At 55.5% G+C, this 17,769-nt stretch overlaps 4 protein-coding genes across 4 annotated transcripts; 2 read left to right on the top strand and 2 right to left on the bottom strand.

Annotated features, from left to right (window-relative positions):
* Nucleotides 1-580: 580 nt before the first annotated feature.
* On the top strand, nucleotides 581-1,798 carry EsH8_I_001081 (3-beta hydroxysteroid dehydrogenase/isomerase family-domain-containing protein; the record flags this gene model as incomplete). Its single annotated transcript, XM_083268494.1, has 2 exons — nucleotides 581-1,069; nucleotides 1,157-1,798. 2 exons carry the CDS (start codon nucleotides 581-583, stop codon nucleotides 1,796-1,798), a joined length of 1,131 nt encoding a protein of 376 aa, XP_083118932.1.
* A 1,209-nt stretch (nucleotides 1,799-3,007) lies between these two features.
* EsH8_I_001080 (uncharacterized protein) lies at nucleotides 3,008-6,693 on the bottom strand (the record flags this gene model as incomplete). Its single annotated transcript, XM_083268493.1, has 4 exons — nucleotides 3,008-3,457; nucleotides 3,512-5,541; nucleotides 5,594-6,290; nucleotides 6,352-6,693. 4 exons carry the CDS (start codon nucleotides 6,691-6,693, stop codon nucleotides 3,008-3,010), a joined length of 3,519 nt encoding a protein of 1,172 aa, XP_083118931.1.
* A 4,401-nt stretch (nucleotides 6,694-11,094) lies between these two features.
* Nucleotides 11,095-11,827, top strand: EsH8_I_001079 (cytidine deaminase-like protein; the record flags this gene model as incomplete). Its single annotated transcript, XM_083268492.1, has 5 exons — nucleotides 11,095-11,166; nucleotides 11,240-11,326; nucleotides 11,401-11,494; nucleotides 11,570-11,741; nucleotides 11,803-11,827. 5 exons carry the CDS (start codon nucleotides 11,095-11,097, stop codon nucleotides 11,825-11,827), a joined length of 450 nt encoding a protein of 149 aa, XP_083118930.1.
* A 388-nt stretch (nucleotides 11,828-12,215) lies between these two features.
* EsH8_I_001078 (DNA-binding E3 ubiquitin-protein ligase SNT2 domain-containing protein) lies at nucleotides 12,216-17,450 on the bottom strand (the record flags this gene model as incomplete). Its single annotated transcript, XM_083268491.1, has 5 exons — nucleotides 12,216-13,651; nucleotides 13,706-14,102; nucleotides 14,163-16,032; nucleotides 16,089-16,572; nucleotides 16,658-17,450. The coding sequence occupies 5 exons, from the start codon at nucleotides 17,448-17,450 to the stop codon at nucleotides 12,216-12,218; spliced, it is 4,980 nt and encodes a 1,659-aa protein (XP_083118929.1).
* Nucleotides 17,451-17,769: the final 319 nt, after the last annotated feature.

Here is a 17,769-nt window from a genome sequence, read left to right as displayed (position 1 = left end):
CGTCCAAAACTTCCAACAGCCAGGCCCAAAGAACTATTCAAAGGGCAGAAAGGGTATAAAGACGGCCTGGGTCCGGTGCGCCACGTAACGTCAGATTGGAGATGAAGTTTTGAGAATGCGACTGGATGGCTGAGCGCCGTAGAAGTCGCAAAGTCAGTGCACCTCCTTCAAGGTGGGGTGCATGGCCCCTGTACAACGTAGCAGGCGGAAGCACGCACACCACACCGAACCCACCACGCCAGAGACCTGCCAAGGGTGGTTTTTTTTTTTGGCCCGCAGCCTAAATGCAATTAGCGTGCTGAAGAGCTCAGAAGTAGTTGTACCGCTCAAGGGAACAGTTCCAGGCCTTGGTGGTCTGTACTCGGTACTAAGCTGTCAATCGAGATTGAGACCGCAGAAGATTGGCCCATCCCACGCCAGCTTACCCCAGAGTTCTCAACTCAGGGACCAGAAACACACAGCCATCGACATTTCCTGGCTCCCCCCGACCTCTGCTACCTGCACCTCCTCGCTCTTCACCCGCCAACCCGCCCACCGCCCCTTCCAATCCGAATCATCCGCCGCACCAGCATCCGTAATCATGTCCGAGAAGCCCTCCACGCCACCTCAGCTGGGCAAGGTCCTTGTCGTTGGCGGCAATGGTTTCCTAGGCCACCATGTCGTTAACCAGCTCCTCGCCGGCGACCGCTGGGCCGTCAAATCCGTCGACGTGATCGACCTGCGCTGCGCCAACAACCGCAACTCATCTGCGACCTACCACGAGGCCGACATCACCGACGCCGACAAGATCCAGTCCCTCCTCGAGAACATCAAGCCCGACGTCGTCATCCACACCGCCTCCCCCGCGCCCCAGAGCGACAACGCCTCCTCCAAGGAGCTCTTCCGCAAGGTCAACATCGATGGCACCGCCGCTATCATCGCCGGGTGCCAGGCCGCCTCCGTGAAGGCCCTCGTCTACACCTCCTCCGCGAGCATTATCAGCGACAACACCAACGACCTCATCAATGCTGACGAGCGCTGGCCCGTCATCCGCGGCGAGCTGCAGACCGAGTACTACTCCGAGACCAAGGTATGCGCCCCGACCCAGGACCTCTCTCGAAAGCGCTGTGCGCAAACTCAGTGAGCCAAATGACTGACATGAAATCTCACCTCCTAGGCCGCCGCAGAAGAGCTGGTCATCAAAGCGAACCGCCAAGACCCCTACCCCCTCCTCACATCCGCCATCCGCCCCGCGGGCATCTTCGGCGAGGGCGACACCATGGTAACCCACCAGATGGTCAAGATCTACCGTGAGGGCAAGACGGGCGTCCAGCTCGGCAACAACGAAAACCTCTTCGACTTCACCTACGTCGGCAATGTGGCCCACGCCCACCTTCTGGCGGCGCGCCTGCTGCTGGCGACCGCCGCCTCCTCCACGGCGCCCCTCGACCACGAAAAGGTTGACGGCGAGGCCTTCCTCATCACCAACGACAGCCCCGTCTACTTTTGGGATTTCGCCCGCGCAATCTGGCGCGCCGCCGGTTCCGACAAGGGCACCGCCCACGTCTGGGCGATCCCCCGCGAGATCGGCGTCGTGCTGGGCTTCTGCTCCGAGGTCTTCTTTACCATCATCGGCAAGCCGCCCATCTTCAACCGCCAGCGCAACATTTACAGCTGCATGACGCGCTACTACAACATCAGCAAGGCCAAGCGCCTGCTCGGCTACCGCCCCATAGTCAGCCTGGATTCCGGCATCAAGAGGGGCGTGCAGTGGTTCCTGGAACAGGAGAAGGCGGGCAGCGTCAGCGTCAAGGCATGAGAGGGGTGCGAGGGAAGGGAAAGAAAGGAGAGGAATGGTTATGACGAGCGGCGACACGGTATTCTCGGGCTTCATGTGACAAAAAGTAGGTTTTCGTATATACATACACATATATATAACCCCCCTCAAGTAGGAGGGGGCGGGACTAATAAACGGCCCCAAGCGGCCATATACAGAGCAAGCAAGCAACAAATCCAACAGTCATGGGCTGCTTGATGCCCTCGCCTGCGACGTCTTCTTTGGGCGACATTTTACAAAACGTGTCGGCGCAGAAGAGGACATCCACTTGTTGAATCGGATTTCATTAATTAGAGGGAAACCTGCAGGCAACATCTGCCTGTCCAGTTTACATTTGCGGAACTATCTGGCTGGCTCTTTCACGCCATCCGTAGCTACACGATGAAAAGACTGCCGTCTTGCCATTCACTGCCTTGCATCGCCTAGGCTGACAGTAGACAACTTCTTCCACTCCCTCACTCCCCCAACATCCCCCGCCAACCGCGCATAAAAGTGGCGCACTCAATTCTCTCCACTCCCCCGCCTCACTCCCCCGCCTCGCTCCTCCCCTCGCGCTCTCGGTCTCTCACTAGCCCCTTCCTTCCAGATCCTCCCACAAATGTAATCCGACATCTCTCCGTTCCACCAAAGAAGCGAAGCTATAGTAGGTCTCGTGCGCAAGCCAAGAAGAAAACGAGGCTAGCTGTCCAGCTCGAGGCGGTCAATCAATCAAGCCAGTAATGCCCGTCGACAAGTCGATGGGCCTTGGGGCCTATACTCCAAACCGAGCCACAGTCAACCCAAACCAATCAATCCTCCCCCTCTCCCTGAAGACGACAACCATCATGTCGTGAAAGAATACCAGCAGGCCACAAGCGAATCACTCATGCCGTGCTGATCCGATGCTTTACTCTCAGAGAAGCCAAGAAGTAAAGGGTTCGAAGAAGTTGTGAAAGAAAAAGAGTTTTGAAAACAAAAAAATCATTCATGCCGCCTTGTCGTGAGTAGAAGTAGCCGAACAAAAGGGAAATCTTTTTGTCCTTTTGATGGAAAAAAAAAAGGGTTGGGAACGCCGCCAACAATGCATGGATATGTGACTCTTGAAACCCCAAATCGCAGTCCCTATAGAATGCGTCGCAAGTAATGTGAACCAATCGGTGGGAACACTTTTCGATGCGTGTATGCGCCTGCCATTTATGCGGCATGGCTCGGCTATGTGTTTCCGCCAACACCAACACTGCTGTTCTGCCTTCCCCAAACCCCGCCGGATTGGCGCCATTCTCTCTTCTGGGCATTGTCGGGGCCTTCGGTATCTGACTGTTCGAACTGGCTTCCGTACGGGGATGGATGGCCATTCTCGTCTTGTGTTCGCCATCTCTGGGGGGGTGTGTTAGGATGGGGTTGGTTGAAAAGAGGCAACGGCGGCTCCTGCACGGGCCGGACACTGCTCTCTTGTTGCCACAGAGCGGGGTCAGTCTCAACCCGGCGAGGAGGCGGACGGCTCGAGTTGTCCGGTCTGTTAAAGACCTCATTAACTTCGCCAAGCCCTGGTCTCTGGCCCATACGGTCCTGATAGCGCTTGAGGATGTCCTTGGTGGTGAGATCGGCCGTGTTGCCGAACACAAATGGATCGTTGACAAGATCCATGAGTTCGTCGGGGACCTGTGAATCCGAGTTAGCCATGTGTAAATCCAAACGGTGCAGAGGCAATCTTACCAGGCACATCTCCTCGATGGAGTTGATCATGTCGTTGACGGCGACAATGGCAAACATGGGGTCGCTGTCCAGGGCAGGGGCTTTGTTGCTGCTGTAAAGGATGTTGGGCGCAATGACCGTCGCCAAGTTCTTGATATCCATCCTGGATCCGGCTTCTTCGTCGATCTGGTGGAAAGATCCAGCCCACTTGAGGAAGCAGAACAAAATCTCCAAGCAGTCTCGGTGGGACTTGGGCAGAAGACAGCAGATGAGGTGCAGATACTGTTTTCTCTTCGCGTCGTCCTGAATCTTGGCGACAGCGATCCAGAGCTTCTGGAGTTTGAAGGTCATGAGGGGATCGGGAAGCTCGCGGAAGTAGCGCTTCAGTAAGGCGGCGACTTGGACCACGGGTTGGTCCATGAAGCTGATGCTGTCGCATCCTTCGCGGTCAATTCGCTCGCACAGTTCGGACAACTTCTTGATGTTGCCGTTCTTTCGGAACACACCCTCAACCGACAAGTCCATCTTTCTCATCGAGGAAATGAGGTCGTCGATAATGGCAGGGATCTTGAGAGTTCCAGGCCCAACACCGTCTGTCGACTCGGCTCCATCCTTGTCAATGATGACCTCCAGGGGGACTCCAAAGATGCCCTTCTTCTTGACGTTCTTCGGTCTGTCATTCTTGAATGCCTTGCCCAAGTTCTTCCAGAACGTCGGTTGCTTTCTCGACTCAATGAAGCTCAACAACTCATCAAGACTGAATTCGCTCTCGACGGCAGGGTGCAGAGTCAGGACTGCCAGGTGACGCACAATGAAGGATTCCAGTCCCGAGAGCTCCGAAAAGTACTTACGTCCCAGGCGTTGCGGCATCGGGTCCCCCATACGGTTTTCAGTCTCTCTACCGGCGGACTGCGATCTCTGGTGCCCGGTGGGATCGGTTGCAGGGGACCGGAAGAGCTCTTGTCGACCGGGCTTGTACTGTTGCTCTTTGACCTGTTCTGCGGCGACAATTCGCGGGATGTCATCCAGGGTCAGAGCGTCCTGATGGTTGAACATCTTGTCCGTCGTGCCTTCGTCGTTTGGGCCCCTTCTGTCTTCGACAATCTGGAGATCCCCATCGGCTCGTCCCAAGTCCTCGCCTGCCGATCCTGGGCGGACGCTGCGTCCCTCTGGTCCGTCCATGATGCGCGAGGTTCTAGCTTTCCTGAAGCTAGACGACAAATGCTTGTCAAGTCGAGTGCTTCTCAATCGGCGAACATCATTCAGTGTGTTCTCGTACGAAGACTCGCGATTGTGCTCCCGTTGATCTCCGGCGTACGACTTGGAACGGTTGTCTGAGTTTAGGTAGGGTGCTTCTCCGGGAGCCAAACTTCGGGACCCTTCGCCCGGGCCGTAGCCGTCCATGTTTTGGTCATCGTTCTGCCGGGGCAAAGCACCATTACTTCGCAGAATGTCCAATAATCTGGCAAGCGCTACCTTCAGCAGGAAAACGTACTGCTGTAACTTGGTGACATGCTCAAAAGGCACCATGTCTTCGCTGTTGGCGCCAATGCAGTTGTTGCAGTACACCTTGTTGTCGAAGGCGTTGTATCGTGCCTCGTCCAGCTTGCGACCGAGATCCCTGGTGCATCGCGAGCATTCCACACAAGCGATGTGCCATCGCCTGTCGGAATTCTTCGCACACTCGTCCTCAACAGACTTGTTGCAAAGCGCGCAGTGATCCGAGTCCTTTGCCGAAAGTCGCGAGTTGCCGGTGATGGCCTGAAGGGTGTTGTCATCGGGCTTCATGCTGTCCAGCTCGCCCAGGTCGTCCAAAAACTGGTAAATGCCTTCGGAGCTCTTAGACTCCTTTTCGAGGCGTAACGCTCCCTGTAAGCAGATCCGGATAAGGAGTTTCAGGTAATGAGCGAGACCTGTGACGAGAGATAACAACTCTTGAGTGACGCCAAGCTTTCGAGCTCCCGTGTCTTGGGTCTTGGACAACAGGGAAAAGAAAGACACTATCTTCTTGCATAGAAGCTTGGCCTCACGTCCATACGATAATCCTATTTCTGGCTAGTTAGCACGAGTCGGGAGGAGGGTGGGGGAGTGTAGAATACACACCTTTTAACTTCAGCTCGCTCATGGAGTAGTCCAATCGATCCGCAGACTGGAAGAGGATCTCAACGTGCCAGATGAATTTCTTGGCAACGAGCACACCGTCGACGTAGGCGCCATTACTGACATGAAGCAGCATATCGGAAATGCAGGCCGCAGACGACTCTTCAAAGGTCGACAGGACGCTCCAAATGCGATAGACCTTCTCCTCCATGCGCTCCTCCTCCTCTCTGATAACCTCGCGCGCGGCGGGGTCCTCGATCTCCTGCGGTATCTCGGAGGATTCGCTCGGTTGCGTCAGCCGCACGTTCCAGAATTTGTGAATCATGTAGCACTCGGGATGCCAGTGTTGATTCTGGCCGTTTCTGTAAATCTCCACGAACTGCTTGAGAATTGCAGTCTGGCAGCCATTGCATCTTTGCGCGAACTGTGTGGAGTAGTGGTAATGGCAGTAAACATGGCCGTCGTGCTCGTAGTAACTGTCCTGCGCGCCAAAGACGGTGGGACACAAGGAGCATGTGAAGTGGTCGACGTGATACTTGCGGTCGAGCGCGGTGATGTAAGAGCCTCGAAGGGCACCGCCACACTGGAAACAAAGCAGGCCAAGCCGGCGGAAGTAGTCCGTCTCGCAGAGCGGGTACTGGCCCTCGCCATTTTCGTCATCGACGGGGAAGAACTTGGAGGCTACAATCTGACCGCAGTCCTGGGGGGGGAAGTCGGGTTAGAGGGGGGCATGAAAAGGACGAAGGGTAATCAAGACGTACACGACATTTGAAGCAGTCCAGATGAAAGGTTCCATCCAGAGCGCGCACGAATTGGCCGGTCAGCGGCTCTCCACACTTCTTGCAGATTCTCTGTTGACCGCTGGCTGACCGCCCGCCTCTTCCCTTGGATCTACTGCGTTCACCGCTCCGCCTCGAGTCGCCGTCTCTGCCAGGTGTTCTGGGGCCTGGTGAGCGGGAGGGCTGCTGTGTGCGATAATTGCTGTCGGGAGTTCGTCGTCCTCCATTCTGCCAACCTCGGTCGCCAGGGTAGCCGGGTTCCATGGGGGAGGAATGGGCATGCAGGCGGTCGTCAGGCGCCCCATGATCGTAATCCGACGCCATGATGCTATTGCAGTACTCTTGGCTCTCTCGTCGTGTGGTCGATTGCAACTCTCAGCTGGTAGGGCGAAATGGATTGAAAGCGGCCCGTTAGCCTCGAGTGTCGGAGGTGGGAGTTGCCAGGAAGTTGTCGGTCGGCATCAGCTGGAGCGTAGAATGGCCGGGGGGTTGGTGGTGGAATGGGTAAGTATGTACTGGGGTCGAGAATTGAAGAAAAGGGTCGTCGTCGCACGGCGGCGGTATCGTGCTGAGCGATAGTAAATAAGTCGGGCGACGGCTAGCAAACCACTCGCGTGACTGGCGGGAGACGGCAGGCCACGTCGCAGGCGCTGGACTGGACTGAAGAGAATGGCGGTGGTGGTGGAAGTGGAAGTCGGGGTTGGGAGTCGGTCGAGTACGAATAGTCGGGGTCAGGGTGAGGGTGAGGGCGAGGGCGAGGATGAGGGTCGGGGGAGACTGGGTCGGGGTCGTCGAGGTTAGGTTGTTGGCTTGTGGCAGTGGAGCAGCAGGAGCTGAAATGCTGCCAGCGACCACTCTTTTTCGTCTCTCGTCCGAGGGAAAGAAGACGACAAGGGCAGAGGCCACTGTGCTCTGCAATGCGAGGCTATGTGATGCAAACCCAGAAGCGTCGTAGGAGTGCCGCAGTCCAGCACCGGCACCAGCTGAGAAGGGGAAAAGGGGGGCCGGGTCGAGGACGATCAAAGGAGCGCGGGCAAAGGCGTGAGGGTGGTTTTGTTGTGAGGCGTTCGTTGCTGGCCGTAGGGAGATTTAGTGTGGGCTCGATCGGCTGCACCCAAAACTCGGGCAAGTCCCCAGGCAGGTAGGTGGTGGTGGTGGGCTGTGTAATAAGAATGGTGTAGAGTAAATGGCCTACCTATGCAACCCGGTATTTTTTTATTATTTTATTTTTTCTTCTTTTCCTCTTTTGAGTACCTCAAGCTTTCGGTACGCAGAAAAGGTACCTCGGTGGGAATAAAAAGTATGAGGCGTAAGGTGGTGTGCACCGCTGCCGTGGCTCGTCTGTGGTGTGGTTGTGTAAAAGGAATGTACGGGTAAGGCAGTGGAGGGCGGTAAGGCGAGGCAAGGCAAAGCGGAGTGAGTGGGAGAGAGAGGACGGGAGGAGGTGAGGATGTTACCTTGGGTACCCAAGCAAGGCAAGGAAGGTATGCTAATTACTCCTCACAGCCGTAAGGCGCTAAGACGGAGGATCGCCGTCTCTATGCACTGTTTGGGTTCTTCAGAGACGCTGGCTTGTGGCGTTCAAAGGAACGGAGCATCTGTACGGTGTGCTCGTACTCTCTGTAAGGGCAGGGAATAATAAAATGGTACGTGGGCAGAGAGACAACAGCAGCCTGAGAATGTTCCCCCAAACTGGACGCGATGAGAGAGAGAGAGAGGGGGGGGGGAGAGGGAGAGGTAGAGAGTCGGCCCAACAGCTCTGCTTCGTCCGGCCCGAACGTTAATTGAGTTTTGCTCCCATCTACTTCTCGATCTTCTCCCACCGCTGTGCAGGCAATCGAACGAGGGGAAATTCGGACAAAGCAACGACATGAGAAAGAGCATCACTCAATGCATTGCTGGGGGCTTTCATTGGGCCCCCCGCCCCTCTCAGCGGATACGGGGCATTTCTTCTCACTGGACGTGGTAAGGGACCCGTGATGATGGGGATGCTATTTACAGTGGAATTACAACTGCTCCTGGCAGGACGAGGGAGTGGACCCGACCTTGGCCCCCATTGGCGCTTCGGCCGAAGAGTCAGGTTGACATCCGTGCACGGCCCACTGCAAATGTGCCTGGGCGGCGGAGAGGGGAGGGGGGGTGGGAGTCTTCACTGCATTTTTGGGCGCTTGGCCCAGCAGCACACGCAGAAGGGGCATGAAGGAGCCCGACCCTGAGGCGAAGCTTGCCGACGCGTGTGTAAGACAAGATACCTTTCCGTCTGTACCTCTTTGCCCAAACTCCTCACGCCCAGCGCCAAGTCGCCCAGCAGCGGAAATAAGGTGCGATCAGATGCAAAAAAAAAACATCGGATCACCTGCCCTGTCACGTGGATCTGGCTGATCTTCGGTCTCTTCCTCCTTGGGATGATCTCGAAACCGGCCCCACCAATTTTTTGATATACGAGTTTACTTTAGATAAACGCCGATGCAAGCTTCGGGAGAAATTGATCCATCGTAACATTAATCACAATCGCGCTCTGCTGATCATAACGGCTTGCTCCACACAGCCGGCTCCTCATCGTGAACCTCATTCCGGGTCGCGAAACTCCTCGTACTAATCCTCCTCTTCCTCCTCTAGCAGCTTAGCAAGCTCGCCCGCCGCCCGCTCCTTGGCTCGATTTATCGGATCCGCCCCTTCTTTTTCTTCTTTTTCTTCTTTTTTCTTTTCTTTCTTGCATGGTTGCTTCGTGGTATGCCCCTCACATTTCTGTATCTTCTCCGTCATGTTGTTCTCGCATTGGTTTCTCTGACTTGCGAGTCTTGGGGGCTTTCTTTCAGTCTCCCAACTCCACGTTTATGCTTCATCAAATATGCTCTGCTGGTCGGCCGCGCTATTCGTGTATTGCTGCTACTGGCCACCACGCTAGTAAATGTACTGTTAGCATGCCGAGGTGCTTCGCCGAGGCTCTAATCTCGGGGACCCCTTGCCGTATCGTCCGATGACCCATGAAAGGGATGCCACGGTGTGGACAGGTGCGGTCCCTAAGATCATCATCTGGTCCTCTGTGTGCGAGCAATCCGAGGGGCTTGGCTGGTGCTGGGGTCTGAATCAGGAAGACTCCTCGGTTTGACTGGCGGGATCATTGTCTTGGAACACTCGAATGCTTTGAACGATGCCATAGTTCGGAGCAGTAACATAGCCATGCAGTTGACCCTGGCTCGCACTCTTGGCCACACAACATTGTGGTGCCCGGTTTCCTCTAGCTTGGTTCCTGCTTGATGCGGATCCTGGATCTCTTCCGTTTCTTCATATGACTTCGCCCATATTCTACACATACATATCCATGTACAAGTTGGGAGCCCATACACTTTATCGGCAGTCTGGGTACAGCCATGGCTACCGTTTGTGAAAAGGTTTAACAATCCTTGATGCGGAAGGGCCGTTCCGGTTCCATCGCTTCGCCTGCCAGTCCTGGAGGGACATTGCGTTGCACGTATTTCCTAAAAAGTGTTGGGTAATAGATCCAGGGCCTTGAGCAGTTTGTGCCTATCTGTGTGATGTCTTGGCTAGAGAGGTTGGGTACGGCGCATAGGATTCGATGTAAGAAAAAGAGGTAGAAATATCGTGTACTTGGTGGTGATATTCGAAGTATATGTGATGTTTTTAGGTGGACAAGCATTCGTGAGAGAGTATGACATGTTTGTATCCCTTCTATTATTTACCTCACCCAACCAACCACCTTCGTCCGTATTCGGCCATGTCTGATGGACTGAGATGAAGACCATCATGTAACCGAAGAAAGATATGTGTGGCTTACACATGGCCTTCATCTCCATTCGTAGTTATTTTTAGCAACTGGCACATGAAAGCTACGGGGAACAGACAGAGGGAAGCGAGGAAAATAGTAAACCAGCTATGGTATGCTGGTCCGTTCAACACCGCCAGCAGTGGTATTATTAGGTAGAGTATATTTCATAAAGAGAACCGTCAGAAAAAAAAAGTTTGTTTACGATATGCGGCTTACATGGACCAAACCCTCCAAATCATCGCTCGGTTTCTCTGCTATATTGCCGTGGGTATCCACATATTGCATCACCAGCTCATTGTCACTCCCACCGGCCCAGAACACAAGCAATAACAAACCCTAGATGTACGGGCCAGAAAACATATTCCAGTAGTTGTGAAAAAAACCCATGTACACGAAAACTGATGATAGCCACACTGCTGTTCTTTCGATGGCAACCAGTACATAAGTCCGGCCCAAGGAAGACGCTTAACTCCAATCCGCATCCTCGAGACTCACTACAACCCAGCGTCAAACACATATGATGACTTATAAGTTAAAGATGTCGTTGAATCGACATTCGACCCAAGCACTGACATCGAGAGCCTGTCTCATCCGACTGGTCGTGGTGGCATGAATATTTGACTGCCCAAGTGGAGCAACCCGATAAGGATGTTCCCAGATCCATCATCCCATACGCCACTCGTATCTCCGCCGCCACCCATAACGTCTCCATCGTTGCAATACTTTTAGCAACTAACTAGCGTCCCGGTTGAAATATTCACCTCCCTCTCCCAAAGAGTCCCGGCATAACTTGGCAAGATCGTTTAATATCCTCTTCTGGGCAAACTCAACGTGACACTCGGCATCGCAACCTAAACCCAGCCAACCGCCCCCGCCCCCACCTTTGTACCTCTCTTACTCCAACTCCCCCCCCGTCTCCAACTCCTCCAACAGCCATGAACGACGCAGAGGGTCTCGCCATCGCGATCGAGGAGGCCAAGACCGGCGCCTCCGAGGGCGGTGTCCCGGTATGAACACAACCGGTCGGTGTACCCGCGTGAAACATTAACCAAACTGACGCCGGCCCTGTCAATCCACCAGATCGGAGCCGCCCTCGTCTCCGCGGACGGCAAGCTCCTCGGCCGCGGTCACAACCGCCGCGTCCAGATGGGTTCCGCCATCCACCATGTAAGCTAGCCAGAAACATCATCCCCGCACTGTCGTCGTCAACCCAACCGACGGACTGACACTGGGGGACATAGGGCGAGACCGACGCCCTCTTCAACTCGGGCCGTCTGCCGGGCAAGGCCTACAAGGGCAGCACAATGTACACAACCCTCTCGCCCTGCGACATGTGTAAGCCCCAATCCCCCCCCTTCGCTCGACACCCATTGATTCTGTCCTCGCCCTAACTAACTCTGCCCCATCCAGGCACTGGAGCATGTCTCCTGTACGGCATCTCCCGCGTCGTCATTGGCGAGAACAAGACCTTCCTCGGCGGCGAAGAGTACCTCAAGCAGCGCGGCGTTGAAGTTGTTGTTCTCGACAACGCCGAGTGCAAGGGCCTCATGGACAAGTTCATCGCCGAGAAGCCCGAAGTTTGGTAGGGTCTCTCCTTCTATCCTCTGCCTCATCTACATGCTAGACTAAGCTAATCCGGACAGGAACGAGGACATTGGCGAGGAGTGAAGTTAGGAGTGGAAGGACTAAAAGGAACATTGGACTTGTCGAAATCGATGTAGAACCAGGACACAATCAAATACTCCGAGGGATGTCAAGTGTATGGATTCAAGTGCGAGTCTCATTTACGGCTTCTATTCAACAGCATGACGTCTAACAAAAGGTGTTTCGTAGGATGTGCTCGTAACACCCACTTTTGACCCTCTCTCATTCAAGCCACCGGCTATAACAGTTCGGTATCAGCCGACACAAAAAAGGTTCTGTGTTTAATAGAATGCATAATCTACACGAGCGAGGCAGGTTTACCGCACTCCAGCTCTGAACGTTCCAGACATACCCCGCACATCCTCCGAAACTCCTAAAGATCGCAATAGTAAAGCAACTCGTCGCGAGGCTCTCAAGAGAGCAAGTTGCGCAGAGATGGGCTGGTACTGGCTCCTGCAGGTCGGGGTGGTTCGTTGTTTGGCCGCATACTAGGTGTCCTCAAAGGACCTCCAGCATCTTGGGGAGTAGGACTGCCGTATGGCGCCCGTTGAGGTAACAGTCCTTGGGCGAACGCATCGGGACCTCTTGTTGGAGGTGCTCCGTTGGGCAATCCATGTGGTGGCCCATGGGGGCTCTGGCGATAAGGATGCATATACGGCGATCCGTGAGACCCGTGAGACCCGTGAGACATGGGCCCTGCCATGAGTGGCGAGGGTGGCATTCCATTGTGCGCGGGTTGCCCCATGTGCCCGTTCGGAACAGCCGTAGGCATTGGAGGGTGGGGGGCCACGGCCATCGGCGGAGGACGCAAGGTGGACAGCGGCTGGAACGGCGGGGGCCGTTGAGGAGGTGAGCCATGCCGAGCAGGCGGACGGCTGTGCCAGTCTCCATACCTTGGCGCCGGAGGGGGGCCATAAGGACTTGGGCTTTGATGGGATGCCGGCGGCGGGATTGGGGGTGGTACAGGGGCCGCCTGAACAGGTGGTACCGGAGGAGCAGCCGGCGGTGGTGCCGCAGGCTGCGAGGCAGCCGGAGGTGGCGGCGGCGGTGGCGGCGGGGGAGGAGCGGGGGCTACCCAGGCATATGACGAGAGACTACGCGCTCTTGCCTCAGGGCCAGTCGTCGGCGGGCTTCTCAATGGCGGATGCCCTGGAGGGGGCGCGGCCAGGGCATGGTGTGGCGGGACGACAGGCAGCGGAGGAGGTACTAGCCTTGCGGCTTCAACCACCGGAGACGGATCTTTCGGTGGATGGGGGTTGGGCTTTCGCTTAAGCTTGCGACACTTGTGGCATTGGAACTTTCTTTGCTCCACAAACTTTTGCGCTTCTGAACCGAGACTCCCGTAGTGGCCGTTGGTGAGTTCCCGCTCGTCTGAGTTCTCGATATGCCACCACTTAAGGCTAACGTCGATGCCGCAAGTGATGCATATCTTTTCGCCCGCTTGGTGGCTGTGTGATGTTTCGGTGTTTCCACCATGGGAAGCGCCGTTGATATGCAGCGTTGTGGTAGATGCTCGTCGAGCACTTGGTGTGAGAGGTACGCCACCCATCTTGGCAGCATTCGTCATGAGGTTAGCTTTCCGGACTGTGCCAGTCAGTGTGAGATCTGCCTGCTTATAGTTCTGTACGTAAAGCTGGAGAGCGTTGAGGCCATCCTCGTTAACAACATCTTGCATCCGGTGGATGGTCGATTTGGTGGGAACATGCTCTTTGCACCAGACCATGGCTGACATGACACCGCTCTCGCCGTTGATGGTGACAAGGTTGAATTGATCACGACGAGATCCCTTCACGGGAGTGATGTCGAACCCAAGCATGTAGCCTTGTTGACGGGCACACTCGACGTGAACTAGAGCCGACTGTCAGCTGCAATGCTTTCGAGAGCCAGGGAGAGAGGACTTACCAGGGTTGCGACAGTGGTGGCAAGCAACGCAAGCACCGCCTTTGTGGCCACAGGCCTTGCAGACCTCGTCATATCTCACACGAGGGATTGATGGAATGCCCTCCGACGGACTCAGCGCCTTTGCATTGCCAAACTTGACTTCTGCTGTCCAAACAGCACAGGTGACGTGAACCCAGTTGTTGTCAGCCGTCCGCTTCAAAGGTTCTCGGGGGTTGACTGGGCGATTGTTGTCCTCCTGCTTCTTTTTGTAGTAGTCCGCGGCCTTCTGTGCCTGTTCGCGCTCCACTCTTTCACGTTCCTTCTCCTTCTCCGACTTCTTCTTGGAGACAGAGATCTTTGGTGGCTCGACAAAATCATGTTCCGTGTGTTCAATTGGGCACAGGACACATTTGTATTGCTAGAAGCAGCCAGTCAGTTTTGGCGTCAATGGCCAGGGTAACAAGCATGGTCGACTTACAATCGAAACCTGGGGGCTCTTATCGTTGGTGCACATATCGCAAGTCCATTTACCAGGGTTCCTATTGTCGACAACTCCGTAGCAGTTGCGGTGGACCGTCAAACGGCATTCCTTGCAGGACAGATGCTGGTCTCCTAGAGGCTCCAGCTGGTCGCAAACAGCACAAGGCATCGTCTTGGGCTTCGGGATCTCGGGTGCTGGGGGAGGAGCGGGTTTCTCCGCCGCCTTCTCCTTCTTCTTGGGATGAGGGGGGATGGGAGCGGGAGCAGTAGTGGAAGCAGAATCCGACGCCAACGGCTCCGAGTCTCTCTCGGGAGGGGCTCCTTTAAGTTTCTTACGGGGCGGTTCGTTGGACGGGGCCGCAGCGGCTGCAGGAACCGGCTCAGGAGGGTTGACGGGCGGAGGGGTGTTCCAGTAGGTATGCATCTCCTTGGCCGCCTCAAGTTCCTTGAGGAGCTCCTCGTCTTGTCGTTTCTTCCAGGCTCGGCCACCGGCTTGAGCAATCTTCTTGGCCACCTCGTCCACATCCTCCCACTGGATAGCATAGCGCCGCCAGAGCTCTGCGCATCTCCGACACAGTGCTTGAATGTACTGGCCGCCCTTATCCTTGTTCGAATTTTTACCTCCACTTTCGCTCACAGGGGTACCCGACGCGTTTGGAGCCCGTCTCCATTGTCTGGAGTATTTGGTATGGCAGAACTTGCACATGAAGCCCTTTTTCTTGCTCTGCGCTTTGTCGCCATCGAACGCAGAGTCGTCCGCGTCATCGGCGATATCGTCCTGCAGCTTGCTGGCAGCCACCTCGGCTTTCTTGGCCTCCTTTTTGCTCTTCCTGTTCTGGAAGTTGCCCCAGATCTGTTTGCCTTGCTGAGTCTTCTTCCAGGTGTAGTAATACCGCACAATTGTTCCGGGTGAAACTGTCTTGACATGTCGCTTAACCAGATAAAGCTCGGATCCGTATTTGCTGACACCTTCCTCAAACTTTTTCTGTTCTGTGGCCGTCAGCTCGGGCTCCTTGAAAGCCTGTTTTTCAACTTCGGAAAACAGCTTCAGCGCGCGGTCTTCTTTGTACCCGCTGTGGAAGTAGGTTTCCAAGGCTACATCGTGAAGATTGGTTGAGTTTTTAGGCAGGTTAAACTTGGGCGCCAAGTCTTCTGCTTTCTCCATGTACTGATCGACCTTCGCTTCCCAGTTCTGGTTCTTATCGGTCGCTGGGGGTGGGGCCCAAAGTCGGGTGGCTGTCGAATTCGGGTCGTCGCTGTCGCAGTCTTCTCCCCTTGCAACATAGCCGGGAGGTTCGTCCTGCACCCACTTGGGACGCTTCTCGCGACGGGACTTCTCGGCCTCTAAAGCTGCCAGCGCCTCCTTTGACAAACCCGGCCCCTTCTTTCCCGTCTTCTTGAACTCGAGAGGCTTCTGGTACTGCACCGGCTGGCCAGGCCATGGAAGCACAGTGGCTTGGTGCTTTGGGCCAATGCGAGTGCTTGCGCGTGGGTAAATTCGATCGTCATAATCCAAGGCATCCTCGGGTTTGCAGTGTATTCCGAGATAACGCCAAGGCCAGAGACTTGCTTGGTAAATCTGCTCTGCGGTGCCGGTGCGATGAGAGTCGTCATCGTCGGCGGGGCTCGTTCGTTCCGTATCAACTTGCATCTCATCGTCATCGTCGTCATAAAGATCCTCGTCGTCCCCATCACCCGTGGGATCAAGCAAATTGGGAGTGTGCCGGGCCTCCAGCTTCCGTTCCTGCGCGCGGCTGCATGCAGCACAGGACCAAGCGAAGCCCCGAGAAGGCTTCTTCAGCAGCGGCGGTCTGACACAGTTCATGTGGTATGTCTTCTTACAAACGGCACAGTCGACCGAGTCATTGCTGTTGTCCCGTTAGCGACCCAAGTCTTCTTCAAACCACGGCGTGGGTGGACCAACCTTGCACAGTAGCCGCTGCATCGCTTGCAGAGCTTCACCGCGCTAGTGAACTCTTTTCCGCGGCCTTGCTCCACAATAACGAATTTCCAGCGGTCATCCAGCACTTTCTTTACCCTCTCAGGAACGTTCACAATTGTCGATGTGGGAATGAGATCGTAATTTTTCTGGATGTATCGGTCGTAAAGCTTCTCATACCAGAAGCAATCCGACGTTTTCCGGTACTCGTCCATGTTGGGGATTTCAGCTTTGTGCAGGATATGACACTTCCCACGCAGGGCTGTGAGAGGACTAATATCGGAATGCATTGTCGCAAACACCAGGCGAGTGTCGTTGACCTTTTTGCCAATGTCCTTGGGTCTGTAGAACCAATTGATGCGAAGTGCATCCACCGGCTTGGTGTTGTCATTCTGCGTGTGGAGAAACTCCATGATTCGTCCCAGGTAGTATGGTTCCCCTGGGGGCTCACACACAAGATAGACGTTGTCTGTGATCCTGATCAGCATGCCATCCTACCAAAAATGACCGAGGGGGGGCCACAAGGATGAGTTTGTGGTTTGTTGCTGTCTTACCATTGGGTGCTAGTATGGTACCGTCATCCGCCACCAACTTTCCCTCCTTTGGGACCGCACCGGAATTCGCAAAACTGAGCATGTTCGTCTCTGCGTAGGAGCTAGCGTAGGGACCCGACACTGTTTTTCGTGATGCCCCCATGCCAGCGGCCAACGATGATACCGTTGCTGAGGTCTGAGCCTGAGAAGGTGCAGGCGCGGCGTTTGAAGCTGCCTTGCGTTTTTTTGACGGCTGCGCTGAGTTTGTCGAGGCCGAGGTTTGCGCTGCCGGGGTTGGGTTTGCAGGTTGCGCGTCCTTGGTCCCGTTCTGAGGAGCGACCGACTTTGCGTCGTCGGATGGGAGAGCTTTGCGGGATGAGCCGGTGGAGCGCGCGCCATCCAGGGCTGATGTCGCGGACACATTACTGTGACGCGCCGACTTTTTGGACTCTTGATCCTTCTTGTCGGGGGCGTAGTCGTACATGTCGACATCGAGGTCCTTGTCCTCGGCGTAATTTGGGCGCGACGACCCATTTCGGTTCCGTGACCGCGTCCCGTACGGCTTTGCCGCCTCGGTGGCATCTTTTGCAGTTGGATCTGAGCCTGGTGAGGATGCCTTGGCCATAGGCTGGGAGGCACTACGCAACGCGGCGTCAAGCTCGGTCAAGTTTGATTTCTGTGCGGCGGATGTCGCCTTTGAGATCGATGCACCTGAGGTGGAGGGTTGCCCGGAATCCATGGAGTCTTGCGCAGATGGGGTGGCGCTGGCAGAGTGGTCCTCAGAGCTGCTGGCGGTTTGTGTTTTCTGTGCCATGATGACGGTGGCTAGTGGCGCGGCGGCAGAATATGAGTTGAAATATGTCGGGGCCCTTCCCGCGAACGAGGGGATGCAAGAGGGCCGACAGGTAGAAGGTCGTCACAGGAAAGGCGGAGGCTCCGATCCATATGCTGGGCCGAAGGGGATCCAGGGCTACTTGTCCAACGAGGCGGCCGTGGACCAGATGCAACCCATGAGACAGATACCTTGCGTAGGTATGTGCGGCAGAATCGTGGCCGAGGGGAAAATGTATGAGAGTGGGTGTGTGAAGGCCCTTGGATCCGGCTCGCAAGAAGTGACGTCGAGGCAGGTGCGC

This window comes from Colletotrichum jinshuiense, chromosome 1 (genome assembly GCF_051148585.1).
Source record: "Colletotrichum jinshuiense chromosome 1, complete sequence".
NCBI lineage: Eukaryota > Fungi > Ascomycota > Sordariomycetes > Glomerellales > Glomerellaceae > Colletotrichum > Colletotrichum jinshuiense.
This window is presented reverse-complemented; position numbering and strand designations above follow the sequence as displayed.